Below are 19557 nucleotides of genomic sequence, written 5' to 3' on the forward strand. Positions count from 1 at the left end.
ACACATAAAACACAGTGGCAGCAAAATGAAAAAAAAAATGGCCGAAGCTTGGGGCACCTGGATGGCTTGTTCTGTTAAGTGTCTGACTCTTGATCTCAGGGTTGTGAGTTCAAGCCCTGCATTGGGCTCCATCCATGCTGGGTGTGGAGCCTATTTAAAAAAAAAAAAAAAAAAGACAATGTCAGAAGCTGACAAACAGTATCGAACCAATCAGTAGGGTTTTGGGTAAAGCAAAGCAGTGCAAGTACCTGTCTGTACAGGAAAACACGGCGTGGGAGGTGGAGTGCTACTGGAACGGGCGCCCAAACAAGAAGGAAGAGTGATTGGGAGTTGACGTTACAATGTGCAGTGGCTAGTTGTTTCTCTGAGTGCCTAAACACAGGAAGCATCTAGACAGTGGGATCAATTCTAAAATGCATTTTCAGTGAGACTTGATGGGATACTTAACGAAACATTGTTAATAAGCAGTAATTGTCTAGCGCTGGCCTCAGAGACTCGCCAGTACTGTCTTCGTAGCGCGGTCCTCGTGATGACTGTGATCGTGCTCTGGTGGTCTCCATGGTGGCCCATGACGTGCAATGATGCTTAGTCTTTTATTCACTTTGTCAGGTGATAGCTCTTTACAGCTTGGGCTTGCCGATGTGGAAGTGTATATTCTGCACTGCTGACACCTTCTGCATCATCTGGAACAGGTCAGGGCCTGCATGTTAGAGGTGAATGACTTTAATACACCAAAGGTGGAAGGGGTTCGTTTCTAGGCTAGTCAGTATGATCTCAAAAGGGAGAGGGATGGGGCTTATCAGTCATTCTTTCGAATATTTACTAATTCAATTTTGCTTTTGGTGACCTTTTGGAAATTTTGAGGATAAAGGACAAAGAAACTTTGTTCTTCCCGGTGGACTAGATCTTAGAGATTTGGAGAATTAAGTAGGCACACTTGGAACACTCACTTTTTGCCACCCATTTTGACTCAAAATGCCACCAAAAGCCCATCTTCTATTTATAAGTGAAAGTTAACAGCAGTAATGATTTCTGGTAATGTGCTAGGTACTCTGCACACACGAACCTCCTTCAATCTTTGTGATAGTTGAATTAGGCCTGTTTTTCCCCGAGATGAGGATGCTGGGCCTTAGAAGGCTAGTGAGTTCACTTGCTCCAGTGATCTGATGCGGGCCCAGAAGAGCACACTTGGCTCAGACACATTAGGAAATGAGTAAAGTTCATTGTTTATTTACAACTTAAATTGTTCATAATATAATTTTAAGTACAGTTCACTCAAGTGAATATTTACTAATTCAATTTTGCTTTTGGTTCTGTCAAATGGAGATAAATCATTGAATGTAAAGATACTAACTTTTTAATGTGAATTTTTGCGAGAAATTGTAAGAAGAAATAGCACTGTAATAAAACAGAATTGCTTTCTACACTTAGTGCCCCGTGCAGGTTGAGAAAAACCCTTTTCACAAAATAGGAGGGAAAGGAGGGAAGTCGCTCTGCCTCAGGAACTCAGTTTTTGTTGCCTGGACCTCTGACGTGCTCAAGGCTGTTAGTTTCTGAGCTACTCTTCATAGCTGATTCTGCCTCAGATGATTCATCTTTTACTTCCCCCATTCCCAGACCCCTTTAAAGCCATCCTCACTGACTTTCGGAAGTTGAACGCTTATGCAGTTTGTGATAAGCTTTTTGGTGTTCTCACAATAAAAATAGTAAGACTTTAGGACTGAAAGGACTTTAATGATCTCTGTCTCATCTCCTTATTTTGTAGATGAGACTGTATCCCATTTTATTTTTCTTCAGTTTGAGCATTCCCAGCAGTACATCAATTTCTTTTATATGCTTTAAAAGTTGGAGTCCGAAGTAGGTCAGAAGCAGGAGGATAAATAAAAGTGTGTTGTGCAAAGACTTTCCTAGTAGTAGGCTTGGCGGGAGTTCAGACTGCAGTGTTGGTCCAAACACCTAAAGTCCGTGGCTTTCAACGTTGGGAAGTGCTGTTATAACATTGTTTTAATTAACTGCTTATTTTTATAAACCGATCTTTGGAAGCGCTGTCTTCAGTTTAAGTCCTTTGTGCCATGAGGATCTTTCAACGACAATTTTCAGTTTTTCACTGAAGTCTTATAGTGTAGTTCCTGCTGTGCATGTAAAATAGATGTGCTCAGTTTTAAAATGACTGGTTTTTATCTAGGTTATTGTAGTGGAGAACGTCTGACAAAAGTCACACACTCCCTGATGTAACGAAGCGGCCCCTGTAGACGCTGACCTCAGATCAAGGAGCTCTGCAGTTGAACTGAGAGCTTCCCTTCCTCAGTATCGCGTTTTCTTAACGTGTTTCGCAGATATCTGTGGGTACTTATTTTTTGGTTTTGAGGTTACAGAACCTAATCAGTGTGGCCCATACAATTTTTATACAGACTGTGTCAATATTTTTCTTTTTAAAAATACTCCTGAATATTTGAAGACCTGGTGGTGTGTTTTACATTTATTTCCTTTGCTCTTTAGTTAATCTCTTCAAGGAACAGTCACCTTAAAAATGTCACTAAGTGGTAAGCACAGCCCAAGGTACGAACACCTTATTGACGGCGTGTGTGGTCGTTTGTAAAAACCATTGCTTCGAGTTGATTTTTATTACTTTGTCTTATCGGTAAAAGACTTTATCTTCTCCAAGTCCTCTCACCTTCGTAGTCCTGTTCCTCAGTGTGTCTGTTTTTCCAGTTTTAATGAAGAAACTGGTTGAGGAATTACTCTTGTAGTTCTCACGAGTACATTTCTTTTTGTACCTTTGTCCATTTCTTGCTGAAAACCAAATGATGCTTTCCTTCATTGATTCTTCGTATCAAGATTTTTATCCCCTGTGTGTATTATGATTGAAAGAGAGGCTCGCTCCAATGATGTCTGTCCTCTGGGCAAGTGGTAGATTGGTTTAGTAATTTAAAAATATCCTGCCAGTATGCATTCCTAGATTCCCAGGAGAATTTAATGTTCTTGTAGGAATTTTGTGTCTTGTTTACTAATGAAAATAGCATTTTTAGTGTATATGGAAATGTGGGGCTTCTTCAGGATGCCTAACACAGCGGCATCTTTAGAAAGACATCATAGTCCTCGCATTTATGAAGAATTAAAACATTTTAATACGTGCAGGTTTGATCCTCGTAGTAATATTTGAAATGACTATGAGTTCATCATCTGTCATTTGATATTTGCAAATTTTTTGTGGGAGTGTCGGAGAGGCTTCTATCAAAATAACAGAAAGTAAGTTCTTTTATACCTTTGCAGTTTGGACTCCCTATTTTTATTGAAGGAGAGGGATAGCGTCTCATTTGCATGTAGACACTTGATTGCATTATTTGTTGACTGATAATACTCTTTTTTTAGTTAATTGTAAATAGAAATTTTTGTTACTATTTACCAAGAAAGAATAATACAATAGTGTAACCTGTGTATAATTTAGTGCTCTTAAATACACTCTCAACTTTTAGTATGCAACTGTTTTCTTTCCTTGGTCAATTTCAGGATTGCAGAACCAGTAGGTCTAGATGCTCAGGAGCCATCTGAGCAAACGTGGCAGGGAGCAAGGTCATTTTTCTCACGTTTTAGAAATAAATGGGTGGTTCTTGGTCTGAACACAGCCTTCCTTTCTTGGTGCTTCAAAGAACCTAGTTTCCAAGTTGCTTACTGTAGCTCTTTGCCTTTCTTTAATCATTTATTAGTATTTATTTGGAAAGTTGAGTCCTGTGTTAACTCTGCCAGTCCTTCCCACCGATACAACTTTTTAAGAAATCACTGTGGCCTTAGCTTCCTCTTTGCTTTTTTAAGGCTGAAATAGATGGAACGTTTCTTACATGACATAAGGAGGCTTTTCTTTCTTTCTTTTTTTGAAAAGAACTAATGTTGTAAGTGTTTTATGCTTTTCCAAGAGGTCATTTTAAAAAAATAAGGGTCACTTACGATGTTTGCATTTGTATATCACTGTTATATTAAATATACATGATATACTTGATGTCTGAGTTTATTTTTTAGACTTCAGATTCTATATCTGACATTTGGAAAGTGAATTTTTCAAAAATGTCAAATATGTATTTTGTGCACCCAATAAACCAGCAGAAGTTGCTTTCAGTTGCTGTTTTTCTCCTAGAACATTGCATATATAGTTGGTGTTTTATATACACGGATAATCAACTGTTTGACTAAAAAGATCGAGCTCATTGATCAAGATCAGTGATCACTGATCTACAAAGATCAGTTCTTTTCCCAAAATGCAGAACCAATGTTTTACAGCTACTTTAAGAACAGATGGAACCAGAAGAAATGCTTTTCTAGCCTGCATTGTTAAAAATTGTTTATTGCTCTGAAGAAATAAAATTTTATTAGACCTAGAACTTCTGGGATAACATGGATTGACTTAAATTTACTGCTTAGGATTCTGCTTTATCTTAATAGATTTTATAAAAGAATATTACTGGAGTACCATTTTGGGAGGGTTGGAGAGATTTCATGAGTACCTTCTATTGATTGAGGCAGTTTTATACCAGGTCATGTGAATATCTCTATGGTTAATGAAACTTTAATCGTTCTCTTTAACTGAAAGGCCATTGCAAAATGACTCTTAAGAATTCACATTACACCGAAATACATAAAACAGAAGGCAAAAGTTCTGTAGTCCAGCCCTTGTGATTTTTAATCTTTCTAATCTCTTTTTGTGCATACAACATATTGATAATATATATTATATTTCAAAAGGTTACTGCCCAGATAAAAGTGTGCACCCTGTTACATTAGTTTGAGGTGTAGGGCTTACTGATTCAGTTTCTCTGCTCCTCATGCTGTGCCTACCATGATTGGGGCCACCGTCTGTCACCACACCCTGTGTCAGTACTATTGATGGTATTCCCTGGGCTGCCTTTTACTTTTTTAAAAAATTAATTAATTTTTTTGAGAGAGAGAGAGAGTGCATGCGCAAGAGTGCGTGGGGGGGGGGTGCAGAGGGAGAAAGGGAGAGAGAATCTCAGGGAGACTCTCTGTTGAGTGCAGAGCCCAAAGGGGCGTGAGTCCATGACCATGTGATGGTGACCTGAGCTGAAGCCAACAGTCGGCTGCTCAGTCAGCTGAGCTGCCCAGGTACCCCTGCTGTACTTTTTATTCCCGGGAATTAGTCATTCCCTACTGGAAACTGTGTCTCACTCCCCTCCCCCATTTTGCCCATCACCCCACCCCCTGCCTTTTGGGCCATCACTTCTGCAGCCTCCATCCAGGTCCTCAGTCTCTAAGAATGCAGTGTTTGATACTGTGAATATACCACCATTTATTGTCCTATTCTTAAATAGGTGTGAACATTTAGGTTTTAAGTTTTTTTACTTTTGCAATTAGTATTTCAGTCTATACCCTTCATCTACATCTTTGCATCTTGAGTGATTTTGTAGGAGGAGTCCCTAGAAATAAAATTACATGGTCAAGAGGATATAGGCATATTTAAATTTTTATGGGTATCACCATAGCTTTCTCCTGAAAGATTTTCCATCTATACCCCACCAGCTGTTTATGGTAGTGTAGTGTCCGTTTATCTCTGTTCCCAATGCGTAATAGTGGTCTTTTGGATCTTTGTCAGTGTGATAGGTAAAAAGTTACCAGTTTGTTTGCTTTATATTACTTATTGAACGAGGTCAAGTTTCTGTTGTTTATATTTCATAAATAACTGTTAGGGTGTTGGATCTGTTAAAATTAAGTTGAACTGTTTCTTAGGATTTTTAAGGACTTTTGTTTATTATTAAATACTCCTTTTTAAATCATGTTTTACAGATTCTTACCCCCCCATTCCCCACATTTTGATGTTATTTCTGGTATATTTTGATTTATAGAAGTTTTACATGTTTAGATAGTCAAATTAGAATTTCTTTTGATTTCTCTGTTTCTAAAGGCTTAGAATGTAAAGATTGTATAAATTACCTTTGCATCTTTCTGTTTAGTTGTTTTCACTTATCAGGAATTTCCTTTGGTATAAACAATGAGTAAGGATTTGGTTTTTAGTATTTTTCTGTTTAGCTTTCTAGTTGTTACAGCGCTATTTAGTAAATAGTGAACAGTCAAGAAGCAGTTATAAATCTTTTCTGTGGGGTGCCTGGGTGTCAGTGGGTTAAGCGTCTGCCTTAGGCTCAGGTCATGATCTCAGGGTCCTGGGGTGGTGGGATCAAGCCCCGCATAGGCCTTCTTGCTTAGCGGGAAGCCTGCTTCTCCCTCTCCTGCTCCCCCTGCTTGTGCTCTCTGTCAAATAAATAAATAATCTTTAAAAAAAAATTTTTTTTTTTCTGCAAGAGTCAGGACACGTGGCTGACCTGATTGGTGGTCCCCGATCTACCCCCTGAGCAGATCTACCCCCTGAGCTGGGACTTTGTGCTCCTGGGAGGCCTGGTGCCGGTGTCGGCTCTCTCTGGAAATTACGCCACTGCTGCCCTGTAGCTTTTATCCCCGTCCACTCACAGAAACTTCTGGATGAGTGTGCTGCTGCGGCTTATGGAAGCGGGGCGGTGGGGGGGCTTCACAGTACTCGGTCTCCCATATGTTAGTTTTTGCTTTCTTTTGTTTTCATTTTTTCAGGGGGCAGAAATGATCTTATTTCCCACTCCTAGGACTACTCTTGAATTAGGTATTCGTGTTTGTTCGGCTCCGGTTAGCTGTGTCCTATGCCACTTGGGTGTTCTGTAGTTTGACCAAAATGTATGTACGGAGCTTTTGTTCAGTTTCTGGTTTCCAGTTCTTTTAGCAAAACTGGCGTTTGTAGATTATGATTATGGAGAGTGATTTAATACAGCCCCTTCTGACCCCAGACTACATTGGGTTTTCTCTGTGCATTGGGTTTAATAAGATTCACTTATTACATAGGTTGATATATTTATGGTTGCTTTCATTTGATATTAGCCTTTTGAAATTAGGAGGCAGGGAAGAGTTTTAAGGGTCTACACTTGCTGAAATTGCATTCCAAATGTTCTGTGTTCTATGTTAAATGCGTGTGTGTGTGTGTGTTTCTTCTGGAAAGAACTATAAGAACTGGCACTTAGAGGATTTTGTCTTTCTGTGATGCTTACTTGAGCTCAGAAGCAAGAGCCCTATGTTGCAGGTTGAGTTTTCCTGCTAGTCTGGGATGGCTCTATAACATACTTTACAACAAAAATGGAAATAATCGAGAATCTGGTTATGAGCCACTCTTTGATTCCTTAGCCCTGGTGCCCTTGATCAGCTGCTTGTATTAGTACGTCTGGGTCATGATCTGATGAGAAATTTTTCTTCCTGTTGTTTAACTCTCATGTCTTCTACTCCTTCTCCTAATCAGCCTCTGAGACCTGGTTAGGGACTGATTCTGTCTAGCTTCTTTTGATCCCAACTTGATATTTACTCATTCTGGTTTTTTTCTTTAGGACTTATCTGCATAAAAGCAGTCAGAAATTAAATTACATGCATTGTCATTTTCACCAGAAGGGCTAGCTTAAGATTTGGATGTGTTATCTTTTCTCTGCTGGGATTTTGAAGAATAGAGGCAGTTTCAGAAATCATCCTCTGCTTTTCTTTAGCGTTTGGGTGGCAGTTGGTGCCTTCTTTCCTTACGCCTTAGATGTAAGATGGTTCCTTATTGTTTTTACTTGGAAAGGCTGAAGGATATTAGACAATATCAACAGTGCATTGTGTCTCTGGCATGAATTAAATGGACCAACCAGTATCCAAGAATATTTTTAACTTGGCTAACTGACTGTATTTTTACCCCCCACTATATGGAAGTTGGACTTCACCCTTCTGATGTTAAAGATTGTTCAGAGACCAGATGGCCATGGCTATTTCCTTTGGGATGTCCCACTATAAAATGGGGAGTCATACCGACCTCCTAGGGTAGTGGTGGATTTTAAAGAAGTTAACTTTGGTAAAATCTCTAGCACAGTGCTTGGCACATAGTAGGTGTGTTAATTTCTTTCCCTTCCCTGCAGGCCATTCACCTGCTCTTCCCTCTACGATTTTCCATAACACAGTTTTTACTTGGAACCAGCCTTCTGCCAAGAGTCTCAGTTTGGTTGTGTACTCCTACAACTACTATTTTTGGCTTGACTTCCCTCTCCAGCTCCCAGTGGTCCAGCCACACAGTCGCCTATTGTACCAGCTGGTTGATGTAAGTCTATCCATCCTCAGAGGAACCCGGTCACTTACCAGTAAGCTGTGTTTCTCTGAAAATGTAGCATCCTTGATAACTAATAGGCTTTTTTTCCTTCTTTACCACTGATGATGAATCACCTGTAATGACTTCCTTGTGTGATCCTCAAGTAGGAATGAGAATTGGAGAATTTTATCTGTTGATGTAGGTCTCCTAGTGAGTTCCTGAGCCCAGGACACTTGCCCGATCAGGTAAAATGCTTTGGAGACTCATGAGGTCAAAATCCTTTTCAGTATTGTGATATGAGACTTAATTACATAAACTGTCAAGGATGATACATTTTCAAAGAAAAAAAGTTACTGGTAAGTAACTGGAATTTTTTGAGTAATTTTCCTGTTAAGTCAATAAATAAGAATTCCCAAACTTGTTTTACCAACAAATGCTTTTGCATTTGAATATTAGTTCATAAATGAAAGGAATATGGTTATTAGTTAAGGTTAATAGTTAAGGAATGGCTTAGGTTTCTAGAGATACTATGTAGATAATGAGGTGGGTATAGGCCTTCAGTTTTCTAAGTAGATGCTCTCTTAGCATTCAAGAGAAATTGGAGTGAAACCTCCATTAACCAAAATCAGCAAATGCAGTCTGTTCATTCCAGAAACATTTTTTGAGTGCCTACTCTTTTTTGAGACACTGTGCTGAGTATCGTTGCAAGACAGAGAAATAAAACCACACTGTCTAAGCTGCTTTTGCCCTCAGAGAGCTGATTTCTGGCCCCTTGGTGACTCTGGTGGGTCTCAGGGTTGAGAGGCTGGGGTCTGACAGGTGCGGGGTTGGAGGCCGTACTGAGCACTGCAGCCTTTGCCGTCTCATTTTTGTGCTTCTCTAAGTTCTTTCTCTTCAGGGGTAAAAATCACTGGACCTCATTCAGTAGCTCCAGAGCATTTTCTCCATCTTTAGAGCAAACAGATGAAGTAGAGTCCCTCCTGTCTGGTAGTTGAAAGGAATAGTAAGCTGTCTAGCCTTAAGTCTGACCTTGGGTTCAGATGTTAAGTTCGCAGGTGGGTAAGTCAGAGTTGGAGAGGCAACACGCTCCCCTTCCTGCCCCAACCTCTAAAGGAGGCTAATCTTCAGAATTAAAGCCACAATATTAATTTACTTCCCTCCAAGTGTGAAAGAAAACCCCCAAACTCTAATTTTTTTGGTAAGAAATTACAGTTACTTTGTACTTAAAATCCCTGGACAGAGTATACTACTTGGTTCAGTAATGGGGAGCCCTGGCCCCACAGTTAGGCATTTAGGTGGGGAGGAGCGGGGGTGACGTGAGAGTAAGAGACTTGGTAGTGAGAGGACTAAGAGGAGGGCCTGGGGAGAGGGTGTCTGGCCAGCAGCAGCCCGGGCGCAGCTGTGCGTGGTCTCTGACCCTACGAGCATCTCAAGGGCAGGGGCGCAGCACAGAGATGAGGCGCGTGGGTGTTGAAATCAGACTTAGGCTTCCATCCTGGCTTGGTAACTTCCTACCTTTCTGACTAGGCAAGTTATTTAACTTCTGTGAACCTCAGTCTCCTCCTCATTTGTGAGGTTGTGACGCTGGAGGCTGAGAGGACCAGTGGTTAAGACGATGTCTACAAAGCACTTAGCACAGTGCCTGCAACATAGTACGTGCTCAATAAATGTTCACTGCTATTACTGGGTCATTGGACGGATGGATGAAGAACCGAATCAGAGACAAGAGCGCGGAACAGGGAGGGATGCTGGCTCTGGAGTTTTAGTGGACCGTACACACCTTCTCATTTACTTGAGCTGTGAGCTTTCTAGTATTATTATCTTTATCTTGGCCCTTTTGGAAAGCAAATTAATGGATTAATCACTGTCACAGTTCTTTCTAACTACTCTTATCTTTAAACCTTCACTTCCACCAGGAAGGAACTGTTTTGTGCCGCAGTGATTGTGACCATGGCAAGATTGTCCCCCTGGCCTGATGAGACGCTGAGGGCCAGGTGTGGCCTGTAAGCCAAAGATTTTCACTGTAATTTCACCAAATCTAGTCCTGCTATTTTTAAGACCTCTCCAATAAAAATCAGACATTTAATAATTATGTGTGTGTATATATATTATTTTTGTTTCATTTTACTCCTTCAATTCTTCTTTTTACTCTATTTTCACTCATTGTAGCTTATGAATATATGTCCGAGGGTATTTTTGAGCAGGTTCTTGGAAGCCTTATGATTGGGTAATGGTCCTCTTTAAGAAAAGCTGGATTCCTAGACAGTATAGAAAGTGCTGTGGTCCTTTGGGCACAGATTTTTACCGTATTTCATAGAATCAAAGATGCAAAATTTTGAACATTTTAACATATGATGCATCTTAGAATTGCTGTGATAAGAAAGCATTATGTTACAGTTTGGCTGGCAACATTATTTTCTCACTGATACAGAAAGTAATGGAATGCCTTGAAATTGAGGTCATCACAGGTTGGATGAAATACGGTATTTCAAGAGAGTAGATGCACTTAAACATTCTAGAATACGGTATCGGTGGCAGTATGTGTAGTGGGTAAGAGCTGAGGCTCCAGAGTCAGGCTTTCTTTCTGGGATGAAATTTTAGCCCGATCCACTGCATGACTTTGGGCCAGTTACTTACCTTTTTTTCACCTGAGTTTTTTCATCTGTAAAATGGGGGCTAAGAATTAGTCCTCATCTTACAGTGTTGTCAAGAGGACAGAATATGATAAGACATGTAATGTGTTCAAAATAGTGCCTCGCACATAGAAAGTGCTCAATAATGCTAGCTATTACTATTAATTTAGAGATTATACTTCTGCAGAATGGATATGAACTTCTTTTGTTGTGATTGAAATTCAGATCTGTTACTACCCTTCATTTTTGTTTATCATCTGGTAATATCAGTAAATGATGCTTGGGCTTTTTAAAAGGGAGGATAAAGATAAGAAAGGTGAACCTAACAGTTTTCATATTCTTATTAAGTGAGATTTAAGAGGCATATTTGGTATATATAATATTATTCCATGTGGTTGAGATCTAAAAGAAATTAAGCATCAAGCTAGGAAATTTATAGTGAGTTAACCTGAGGCTAGCACATACAGTTTTTGATTCTGGTTGATATTGGTAAGTATGGGAAGGGTTCTTGGAAGCTTTTGAAAATTTGTGAAATCTGAAGCATTTTTTTCACCTTAAGTAAAAGAAAGCAAGGAGAGAATCCCTCATGGTTGTTAGGAACCTTGTTGTCTTAGCTAAAGGAATTTCCTTTTCAAAATTACCTAAGTGGGCAGCGTCCCTTTATAATATGTTGACAGCTTAAGGTTGTCTTTTAATTCTTATGAGTCAATTTTATTTTTTCTGTTCTAGTGTTCAGTGACCAGTGACTTGGATTTTCCAACACAAGTCATCCCATTAAAGACTCTGAATGCAGTCGCTTCAGTGCCCATAATGTATTCTTGGTCACCCCTACAGCAGAATTTTATGGTATGTAAATCATGCGTCATCTGCTTACTTGATAATAACTTATTTTAAACAAAATACAATTTTCTTGTCAAGGTGAATCAAAAATAATATAAGTAAAAAAAGTTATTGAAATGATAACACTCAGTGATTTTTTTTTTAAACCGATATATATTTTTAAATAAACCTTTAAGGTGTTGCTCTTTTTCTAGTCTTTCCTAGTTAAAATATTCTCTAAAGAAAGAGTGTTAAGCAGAAATCCTACCTGGGATTAAAAATATGTTTAAAAGATGAAGCTTATAGTTCTTACGCTTGAAAAGGTCAGTCAGTATTCTGTAATTTCAGTCTGATATATAGGTTTTATTAATTGAGAACTTTTGTTGAAACGGTTTTAGGCAGCATGTTATTAAATGATAATGTACATTATGAAATATTCTCAGGACTTATAAAACACAAAGTTTAGCATATTTCCACAGATAAAACCGGCCTAATAGCTTTTGTGACAAAATGCTGGTATTTAATTCTTTATAGAAGTAGGATGAAGGAAGGTGAAACGAGAAATTTGAGTGCGCATTCTTGACTTGTGTTAAGTAAAAAATACATAGTTTTATTACTTACTTGATATGTAAAATAAGCTAGAAGTGTTGGTAGATGTCCTTGATGAGCCTGCTTTAGGGATTTTTTTTTTTTTTTTTTAAAGCATCTTCCATGAACTCACAACCCTGAGATCAGGAGTCATGTGCTCTACCAACTGAGCTAGGCACACATGGAGACTTTTTTTTTTTTAAGTTGTATATTATTATTTTTTAAAGATTTTATTTATTTATTTGACAGACAGAGATTACAGGTAGGCAGAGAGGCAGACAGAGAGAGAGGAGGAAGCAGGCTCCATGCTGAGCAGAGAGCCCGATGCGGGGCTCGATCCCAGGACCCTGAGATCATGACCTGAGCTGAAGACAGAGCCTTTAACCCCCTGAGCCACAAGGCACCCTAACTTAAATTTTTTTTTTTTTTTTAAGATTTTATTTATTTGACAGAGATAGGCAGGCAGAGAGAGAGAGGAAGTGAAGCAGGCTCCCTGCCAAGCAGAGAGCGCAATGCGAGGCTCGATCCCAGGACCCTGGGATCATGACCCTAAGTCAAAGGCAGAGGCCTTAACCCACTGAGCCACCCAGGCGCCCCAGTAACTTAAAGATTTTATAGCGAGTGATTAAAGACAAACTTCAGATATACTCTTCTATAATTGCCTCGTATGTTTAAGGCTTCTTGCAAAAACATTTAGTTTAAGAATTCTGTTGCAAGAGCTTATGGGAGATTTCACATTTTCTTAGACTAAAATTCTGAAAGGTTATAGTGTTTAATACTGTTTAGAATTATCCATGAGTTTTGCTGGTCACTGACCAAGGCAAATAAAGCGGACTATCTTTATTATGATTAGGATATGTTTTGAGGAGCAAAGTTTACAGCATACAGTTAGGAAGACAAAATAGCCAGTTGTGACTTAATTTTGGCTTTTATCCAGAAAAATTAACCTTCCTAGTTTAAGTGGGATTAGTGAAAGTGAGCTGTGCAGACTGGACCCTTTAGTTGTAAGTTTGGTTCTGGATAGATCAGGGCGTCACAATCTCAATTTTAATTTTATATCCCTTATGCACTTTCCCTCCCAATTTCCCTTTTCCTTGTTCATCTAAGATTCTGTTGTCTCTCTGAACTTTGCAATTGTCCTAAATTTGTTACCTGGGGATTAGTTGAGATTTTTCCCTTCTCTCCGTTTTTCCCGCCTGCTGCTACGTGACGGTCCCCTGTGTGTCTCGTGGCCTTCTCGTGTGTTCTTCGCTGTCAATCGTGCGCCCCGCCTGAGGCTCCTACCCTGGCCGCAGCTGCCGCGTCCTCCTCTCCTCGTAGTCAGTCTGCTCTGTTTATCAGAATTTTCCTTCTCAGTTTCTCCTTTTAACCAAGACTTCTTAAGACAGACCTGTCCTTGCTTAAGTTTCTTCAAATATGGACTCCAGAACCTTCCAGTCTTGATCTATCATTACTCTCTTTTTTATCCTTCACTGAAGATTCTCTCCCTCCCATGCACGTCTGCGGCCGGCCCCGTGTGTGCTTCAGTTCTCTGTTCTCCCGAGCTTTTCTTAGATCGGCGCGCTCGGCTAAGGTAGTGCCTTTTTTGTCTCCTGTTGTCTTCAGAACCTCCATAAGCTCATCTCTCATCTTGCTTAGCATGATGAGTTTTTAAAAAAATATATATTTTATTTATTTATTTGACAGAGAGAGACAGCGAGCGAGGGAACACAAGCATGGGCAGTGGGAGAGGGAGAAGCAGGCTTCCCGCTGAGTAAGGAGCCTGATGCAGGGCTCGATCCCAGGACCCTGAGATCATAACCTGAGTTGAAGGCAGATGCTTAACCATCTGAGCCACACAGGTGCCCCCAAATGATCAATTTTGATAGGCATCTTTTTCCTATCAGCATTGAAATATTGTATGTAATTGTAGAATGTTCTTATTTTATGTATAAGAGCAAATCCTTTTGGCATAAACTTTATGAAACTCTATTTTACATCCCCTAGATTTTTATTGAAGGTCTGAATAGCTCGATCATCAAATGAAGTTTAGAAATCCTTACGTTGTTATCCTTTTTTATGGCTATTTTAAGTGGTTTTGATACAACTATTCTAAGACACTGGGTGTATCTTCAGATTGATTGGTCATGTGGTAATATGCACTACTTTTTCCTTTCTTGAGGAACATAAAATAATGGTAAGTTTTAATGATTGATGACATGTCAGATTAGGTGAATAGGGTATTTTTCTTAATTTTTTTCCCTATAAACAGTTTGATTTCTGAGATAATCCTTGTTGATGGGAGGGCTCTTTATTTTATATTTTAGAGTTTGTTGTCTATTAGTTTAGATCTGGAGAACTGAGTAGAGACATCTACTTAGGAAAAAAATCGTATTTTACATTACATTGATTTAAAAAAGTACTTTGATATTTAGGATAAGCCTGCTTTTAAAATATATTTTTATTTTTAGGTGGAAGATGAAACTGTTTTACATAACATTCCTTACATGGGGGATGAAGTTTTAGACCAGGATGGGACTTTCATTGAAGAACTAATAAAAAATTATGATGGAAAAGTACATGGGGATAGAGGTGAGCCCTGTGTTTATTCCCTTGGAAAAAGAGGCCAAAGAACTGAGAGATACTTTTAATTTCTTAAGTAGAGGTATGAAAAAGATTTTTAATATTGAAAGTAAGTTTTTTGCTGGACTGACCTGGGCCTATTTTCAAACCTAAACATTTTAATGTTATCCCTAACTATTTTTAAATTGAAAAATCATTTTTGCTATTTGAAAATGATACATAGTTGGTTATAACATAAATTATGAGGCCAGTAAAATGTAAATTAAATAGAGTTGTTGGGATGTTTGTAGGTTTTAAGATTCCTTCCCGGTAAATTAGGGTCAGGGCCCTGCTTGTGTGATGCGTGGGCTCCAGAAGGCCCCATGCTCAGAAGGACGCCCCCCTTAGCTGCCGCAGGACCTACACTTCCGCCACTGCCACCACGGTTTCTGTCCCATCCCGGAGACCCCAGCGAAGCATCCAGCAGGAGGGCGGCATGTGTAACATCATCGCCATCGCTTCTCTCGGGAAGAGTTGTTAGGAGGAGGCTGAGGCCACAGTTAGTTTCTAGAGAATTAGGTTCAAGTAGCGGGCGCTGGAAACTTGGGGAGGGTGTGATGAAAGAGAAGGTGCCAGGTGTTGAAGTTAAATTCCTCCTAACTTTGCCTCAGGCCAATCTTAAAAATGATCTCCTACCTCATTTTAACGATGTGCTGGTGCTAATTAATAGGTCCTGGCTGTTTCTTCCAGGTTAGAAAAGGCATATGTAAACTTTTGTCATCACCACTTTCCTCTGTGTATTTCTGATATTTGACTTGATGAATTTCAGAATGTGGGTTTATAAATGATGAAATTTTTGTGGAGTTGGTGAATGCTCTTGGTCAGTACAATGATGATGACGATGATGATGATGGAGATGATCCTGATGAAAGAGAAGAGAAACAGAAAGATCTAGAGGAGAACAGAGATGGTATGTCTGTGTATTAGGCTTGTGTGTAGCCCTGACAGCGTTTTTCAAAAACAGTAAAGTACAAACAGATGTTCATTCCTTCTTTCTCTTTTTCCTTTTCTGAACTAGCATATTGATAGTAATAGAATCAGAATGAGAATATCATTTGTAACATTTCATCCTATAGTTAGGCATCTTTATTTCCTTTGGCTAACGAAAGAGCGTACTCTGTTTTGGGGATTTTGCTGGGTGATCATCGTAATCATCATTATGATATAACCTGTTGATCACTGACTATGTGCAAGTAGTGAGTGTCCCAGTCGCTCTCGTGCTCCGCAAGGTGGCTGTTCGCGTCAAATCTCTTTTGTAGTTGGAGAGACAGGCTTAGTGCAGTTAAGGAACTTACTTAAGACCACACTCTTGGGGAGAAACAGAGCCCAGAACACTATGATGGTAATCCCTCTGACTGCTCGAGAGTTTTAACCCCTACACTAGTGAAGGCTTATCAGAATAATAGAGGACCCCACACTCGAGCCCACAGTCGGTGGAGACTCAACATAGCACGCTATTAAACAGCGCAGAGGAATGGGGAAAACCCGCAATCTGAAGGAAGCAGGCAGTGATCATGTGGTTCCTCTCCTTGGCTTGTCGATGAAGAAACAGACCCCAGTGGATAGTGGCCAGGCGAGGTCACAGACCCAGTTGGTAGCAGAGCTCTGATTAGAACCTGGGTCTTCAGCCTTCCGGGTTGCCTTAAACTTTCCATATCTGACTTGGAGGTTTTTGTTTGGCTCACCAGCACTCCGTGGATACGTATAACATGTGTCAGAAGTAAGGGAAACACAGAGTCGATAATTTCTTAGGAAATCCGCTTTGTTAGATGTAGTTGTGTGGAGAGAGGGAAGGATTGAAAACTTGTTTACTATGATTTTTTTTCCCTTTCATATTTCCCCATTTAGATAAAGAAAGCCGCCCACTTCGGAAATTTCCTTCTGATAAAATTTTTGAAGCCATTTCCTCAATGTTTCCAGATAAGGGCACAGCAGAAGAACTAAAGGAAAAGTAAGATTTGTTCTTTTGAGGCGGTCTTGCCTTGTATGGTACGAAGCTCAGCATTTTGGTTTGTCAGAAATGGAACTGATGTAGCTGGTGAGCCCCTGGGATTCCTCTGTTGACTGGCAGGGTTCTCGAAACCCCTTGTCTGTGGTACTCTTCCTCACGACAGTCGCCATAGGCACAGTAAACACACGACATCATTGACAGTCGTACACGGAGAGGGGAATTTCTCCGGACCCTTTTAGAAACGTTGGTGTCACTGAAGTTTATTTTAATTAATATGGTAACATTTTTCATGATCTGGATCCTACCCGTGAACTTGATTCTCGATATACCATGCATAATTTTTAATTGGTTTTTCATCTAAATAGATTATTGTCGGTTAGACCTTTCCTTTTGTGTTTCGGGCAAGACGAACACCACAGCCAGTACCCGGCCCCGTTCGGAAACTGTCTTTTCGGAGTTGTTTTGGCCCCACCTTCACTTGGCGTTCTTCTTGGTTAACGTTAGGTACAAAGAGCTCACCGAGCAGCAGCTCCCCGGCGCGCTTCCTCCCGAATGCACCCCGAACATAGACGGACCAAACGCTAAGTCTGTGCAGAGGGAGCAAAGCTTGCACTCATTTCATACGCTTTTCTGTAGGCGATGTTTTAAATATGACTGCTTCCTACATCGTAAGTGCAATTCTTGTACGTTTTCATTTTTTATCTTTGTTGTGGAATTATGGCTTAAAGCAACTTGGAAAGTGTTGTCGTTTATTATAACTAGAATTTATCATTTAATCTGGCAGTTATGATTGAAAAATATGTTAGGATCAGAGTATCGTTCTTTTGTACTTTGTTGCTTGAGGGCTGCTGTGAAGTCTTGCACGTGTTTAATTTGGACCACGTGCCTCCCACGAATTTGGACTACAGGTCAGTGGTTTTTCCATAAATGGTAACCAAGCACTTGTTTTGTAATACAGCTCTTCCTGTGAACCGGTAGCCGAGAGCAACACTGTGATATTGATGAACAGATTTTGTTGAATAAGAAATTGGCTGAAAAGATGCTTATATGTTTTTGTCTATTTAGTATGTTTTTTTTTTTTTTTTTTGGTGCGGGGTCCTCTGAGTAAATTACTTTAAAAAATTTAATCTGCATTGGGGGGCAGTCTGGGTGGCTGTCGGCCAAGTGTCCGACTCTTCACTTTGGCTCAGGTCATGGTCTCAGGGTCGTGGCATCAAGGCCCCATCTGGCTCCGCACACAGTGGGGGGTCTGTTGGGAGATTCTCTCCCTCCGTGTCCCAGCCCCCCAACTCCATGCCCCTCACTCTCGCTCTCTTTCTCTCAAAAAAAAAAAAAAAAATCTGCATTTGAATACGGGAAAAGCATAAATGCTGTGAATGAAATTTAAGTGTGTCACATATGATACTGCTTTATTTTTCTGACATTGCTGGGGAGCGAGGTTTCGTTAGGAAATTTTCTAGGTGCTGGGAACTTTTTAAGCACCATTTAAAAAGCACCAATTACTTTTGAGGTGCATTATTTTGAAAACATATTTGCTATCTCCTTGGTTTCCTAAGCAGAGTTTACTTAATAAAGGTTAGTTTTATCCATGTTACAGTTCAGGGCGCCCATCTCTGTGGCAAGGCCACACTCTCAGGGGCGTCTGACCTGTGCCAAGTTGTTCCCCCCTGTGCTGAGTGGCCCTTTCACATTCTGTGGCTTTTACAGAAGTTTCCCCCTCATTATCCAGTAGCACCTCTTAATGTTGATCAGCCCGCACACACGGTTACATCTTGTCTCATTTTGAATTTTTGCTATGTCTGCTTTCTTGTGCTGCGTCTCATAATTTGTTGTGTGATAGGTATCTTGACCTGGAAATGGTGTGTGTGTGTGTGTGTGTGTGTGTGTGTGTGTGGCTTTAGTGGTGTAGTTATCTTTAATTAGAAAAATTCGAAGTAGATTTCAGAGTTACTGTGTTCTCCATGTCCTTGCTATTGATTACCACTGAGTCTCGGTGATTTCGTGGCCGTAACCGTCTCTGGCGCCAGCCACGTGTTTTTCCAGCCATCGGACAAAGATCAAATATCTTTCTTGGGCTTGGCAGTATTGTCTTCACACAGCCCTGGAAACAGGTGCCTTGAATTGCATTTAATTCGCCTTTACACACAGTCGTTCTAGAAACTATGTCCAATTTTTATTAAAAATATTATTAATCGAAAAAAATATTATAAATTGCCTGCAGATACACGATAGCAAAAAAAAAATTGGGTGGACTCTCTACTCGGAAGTCTGTAAAATGGCCCCTTTAATTTGTTTGTAGATGCAGCATTTCTTGTGTCTTTCTTGTTGTACAGATGAACCAAAGGAAGTAAGATACTACTTTTAACATGAATTATTTTATTGTGATCTTCAGATTTGAGTAATTTCTGTGAACCTTGAACCTGATAATTACCTCCTTATTTAAGCTGGGGAGAAGAAGATAGACAGTTGTTCCCTTTACTGAAGTCTGCTTCTGTGGAGCGGCAGGCGGCTCCCTTGTAGCACTTGGGGAGCAGGGGTCCAGCGGCCGAGGTGGCCCCTTTTCGTTTTCTGGACGCTAGAGCCAGTCTCCTCACGATTTAGCCTGGATAGATCCCATAGGAATTCACTGCTTTCCATGAACTTTGACAAAAACCACACACTATAGGTTTTTCCTAAGTAAAATGAGTCAGTAAATACACTAAACATATAAAAGATAGCATTTTGTGCTTTCATTTTGTCTTTTGTCTGTGTGAGAGAATAACCTAGTAGCACTTCACACGCTGTCGGTTGTAAGGATTCAGCTGATTACTCCGTGCAATTTACGTGCAATT

The 19557-nt window shown here is 40.0% G+C and overlaps 1 protein-coding gene across 11 annotated transcripts in view; it reads left to right on the plus strand.

Annotated features, from left to right (window-relative positions):
* Window positions 1-19557, plus strand: part of EZH2 (enhancer of zeste 2 polycomb repressive complex 2 subunit) — a 65176-nt gene that overhangs the window by 28115 nt on the left and 17504 nt on the right. For 2 of the 11 annotated variants that reach the window (XM_059396188.1, XM_059396191.1), the window contains exons 3-8: window positions 7968-8146; window positions 11497-11613; window positions 14625-14745; window positions 15545-15685; window positions 16624-16726; window positions 17231-17409. In XM_059396188.1, coding sequence (XP_059252171.1) covers window positions 7968-8146; window positions 11497-11613; window positions 14625-14745; window positions 15545-15685; window positions 16624-16726; window positions 17231-17409 — 840 coding nt within the window. The remainder of the gene's footprint in view (window positions 1-7967; window positions 8147-11496; window positions 11614-14624; window positions 14746-15544; window positions 15686-16623; window positions 16727-17230; window positions 17410-19557) is intronic. The other 9 variants (XM_059396193.1, XM_059396195.1, XM_059396198.1 and 6 more) reach the window with 6 other exon arrangements.

Source organism: Mustela nigripes, chromosome 4, assembly GCF_022355385.1.
Source record: "Mustela nigripes isolate SB6536 chromosome 4, MUSNIG.SB6536, whole genome shotgun sequence".
NCBI lineage: Eukaryota > Metazoa > Chordata > Mammalia > Carnivora > Mustelidae > Mustela > Mustela nigripes.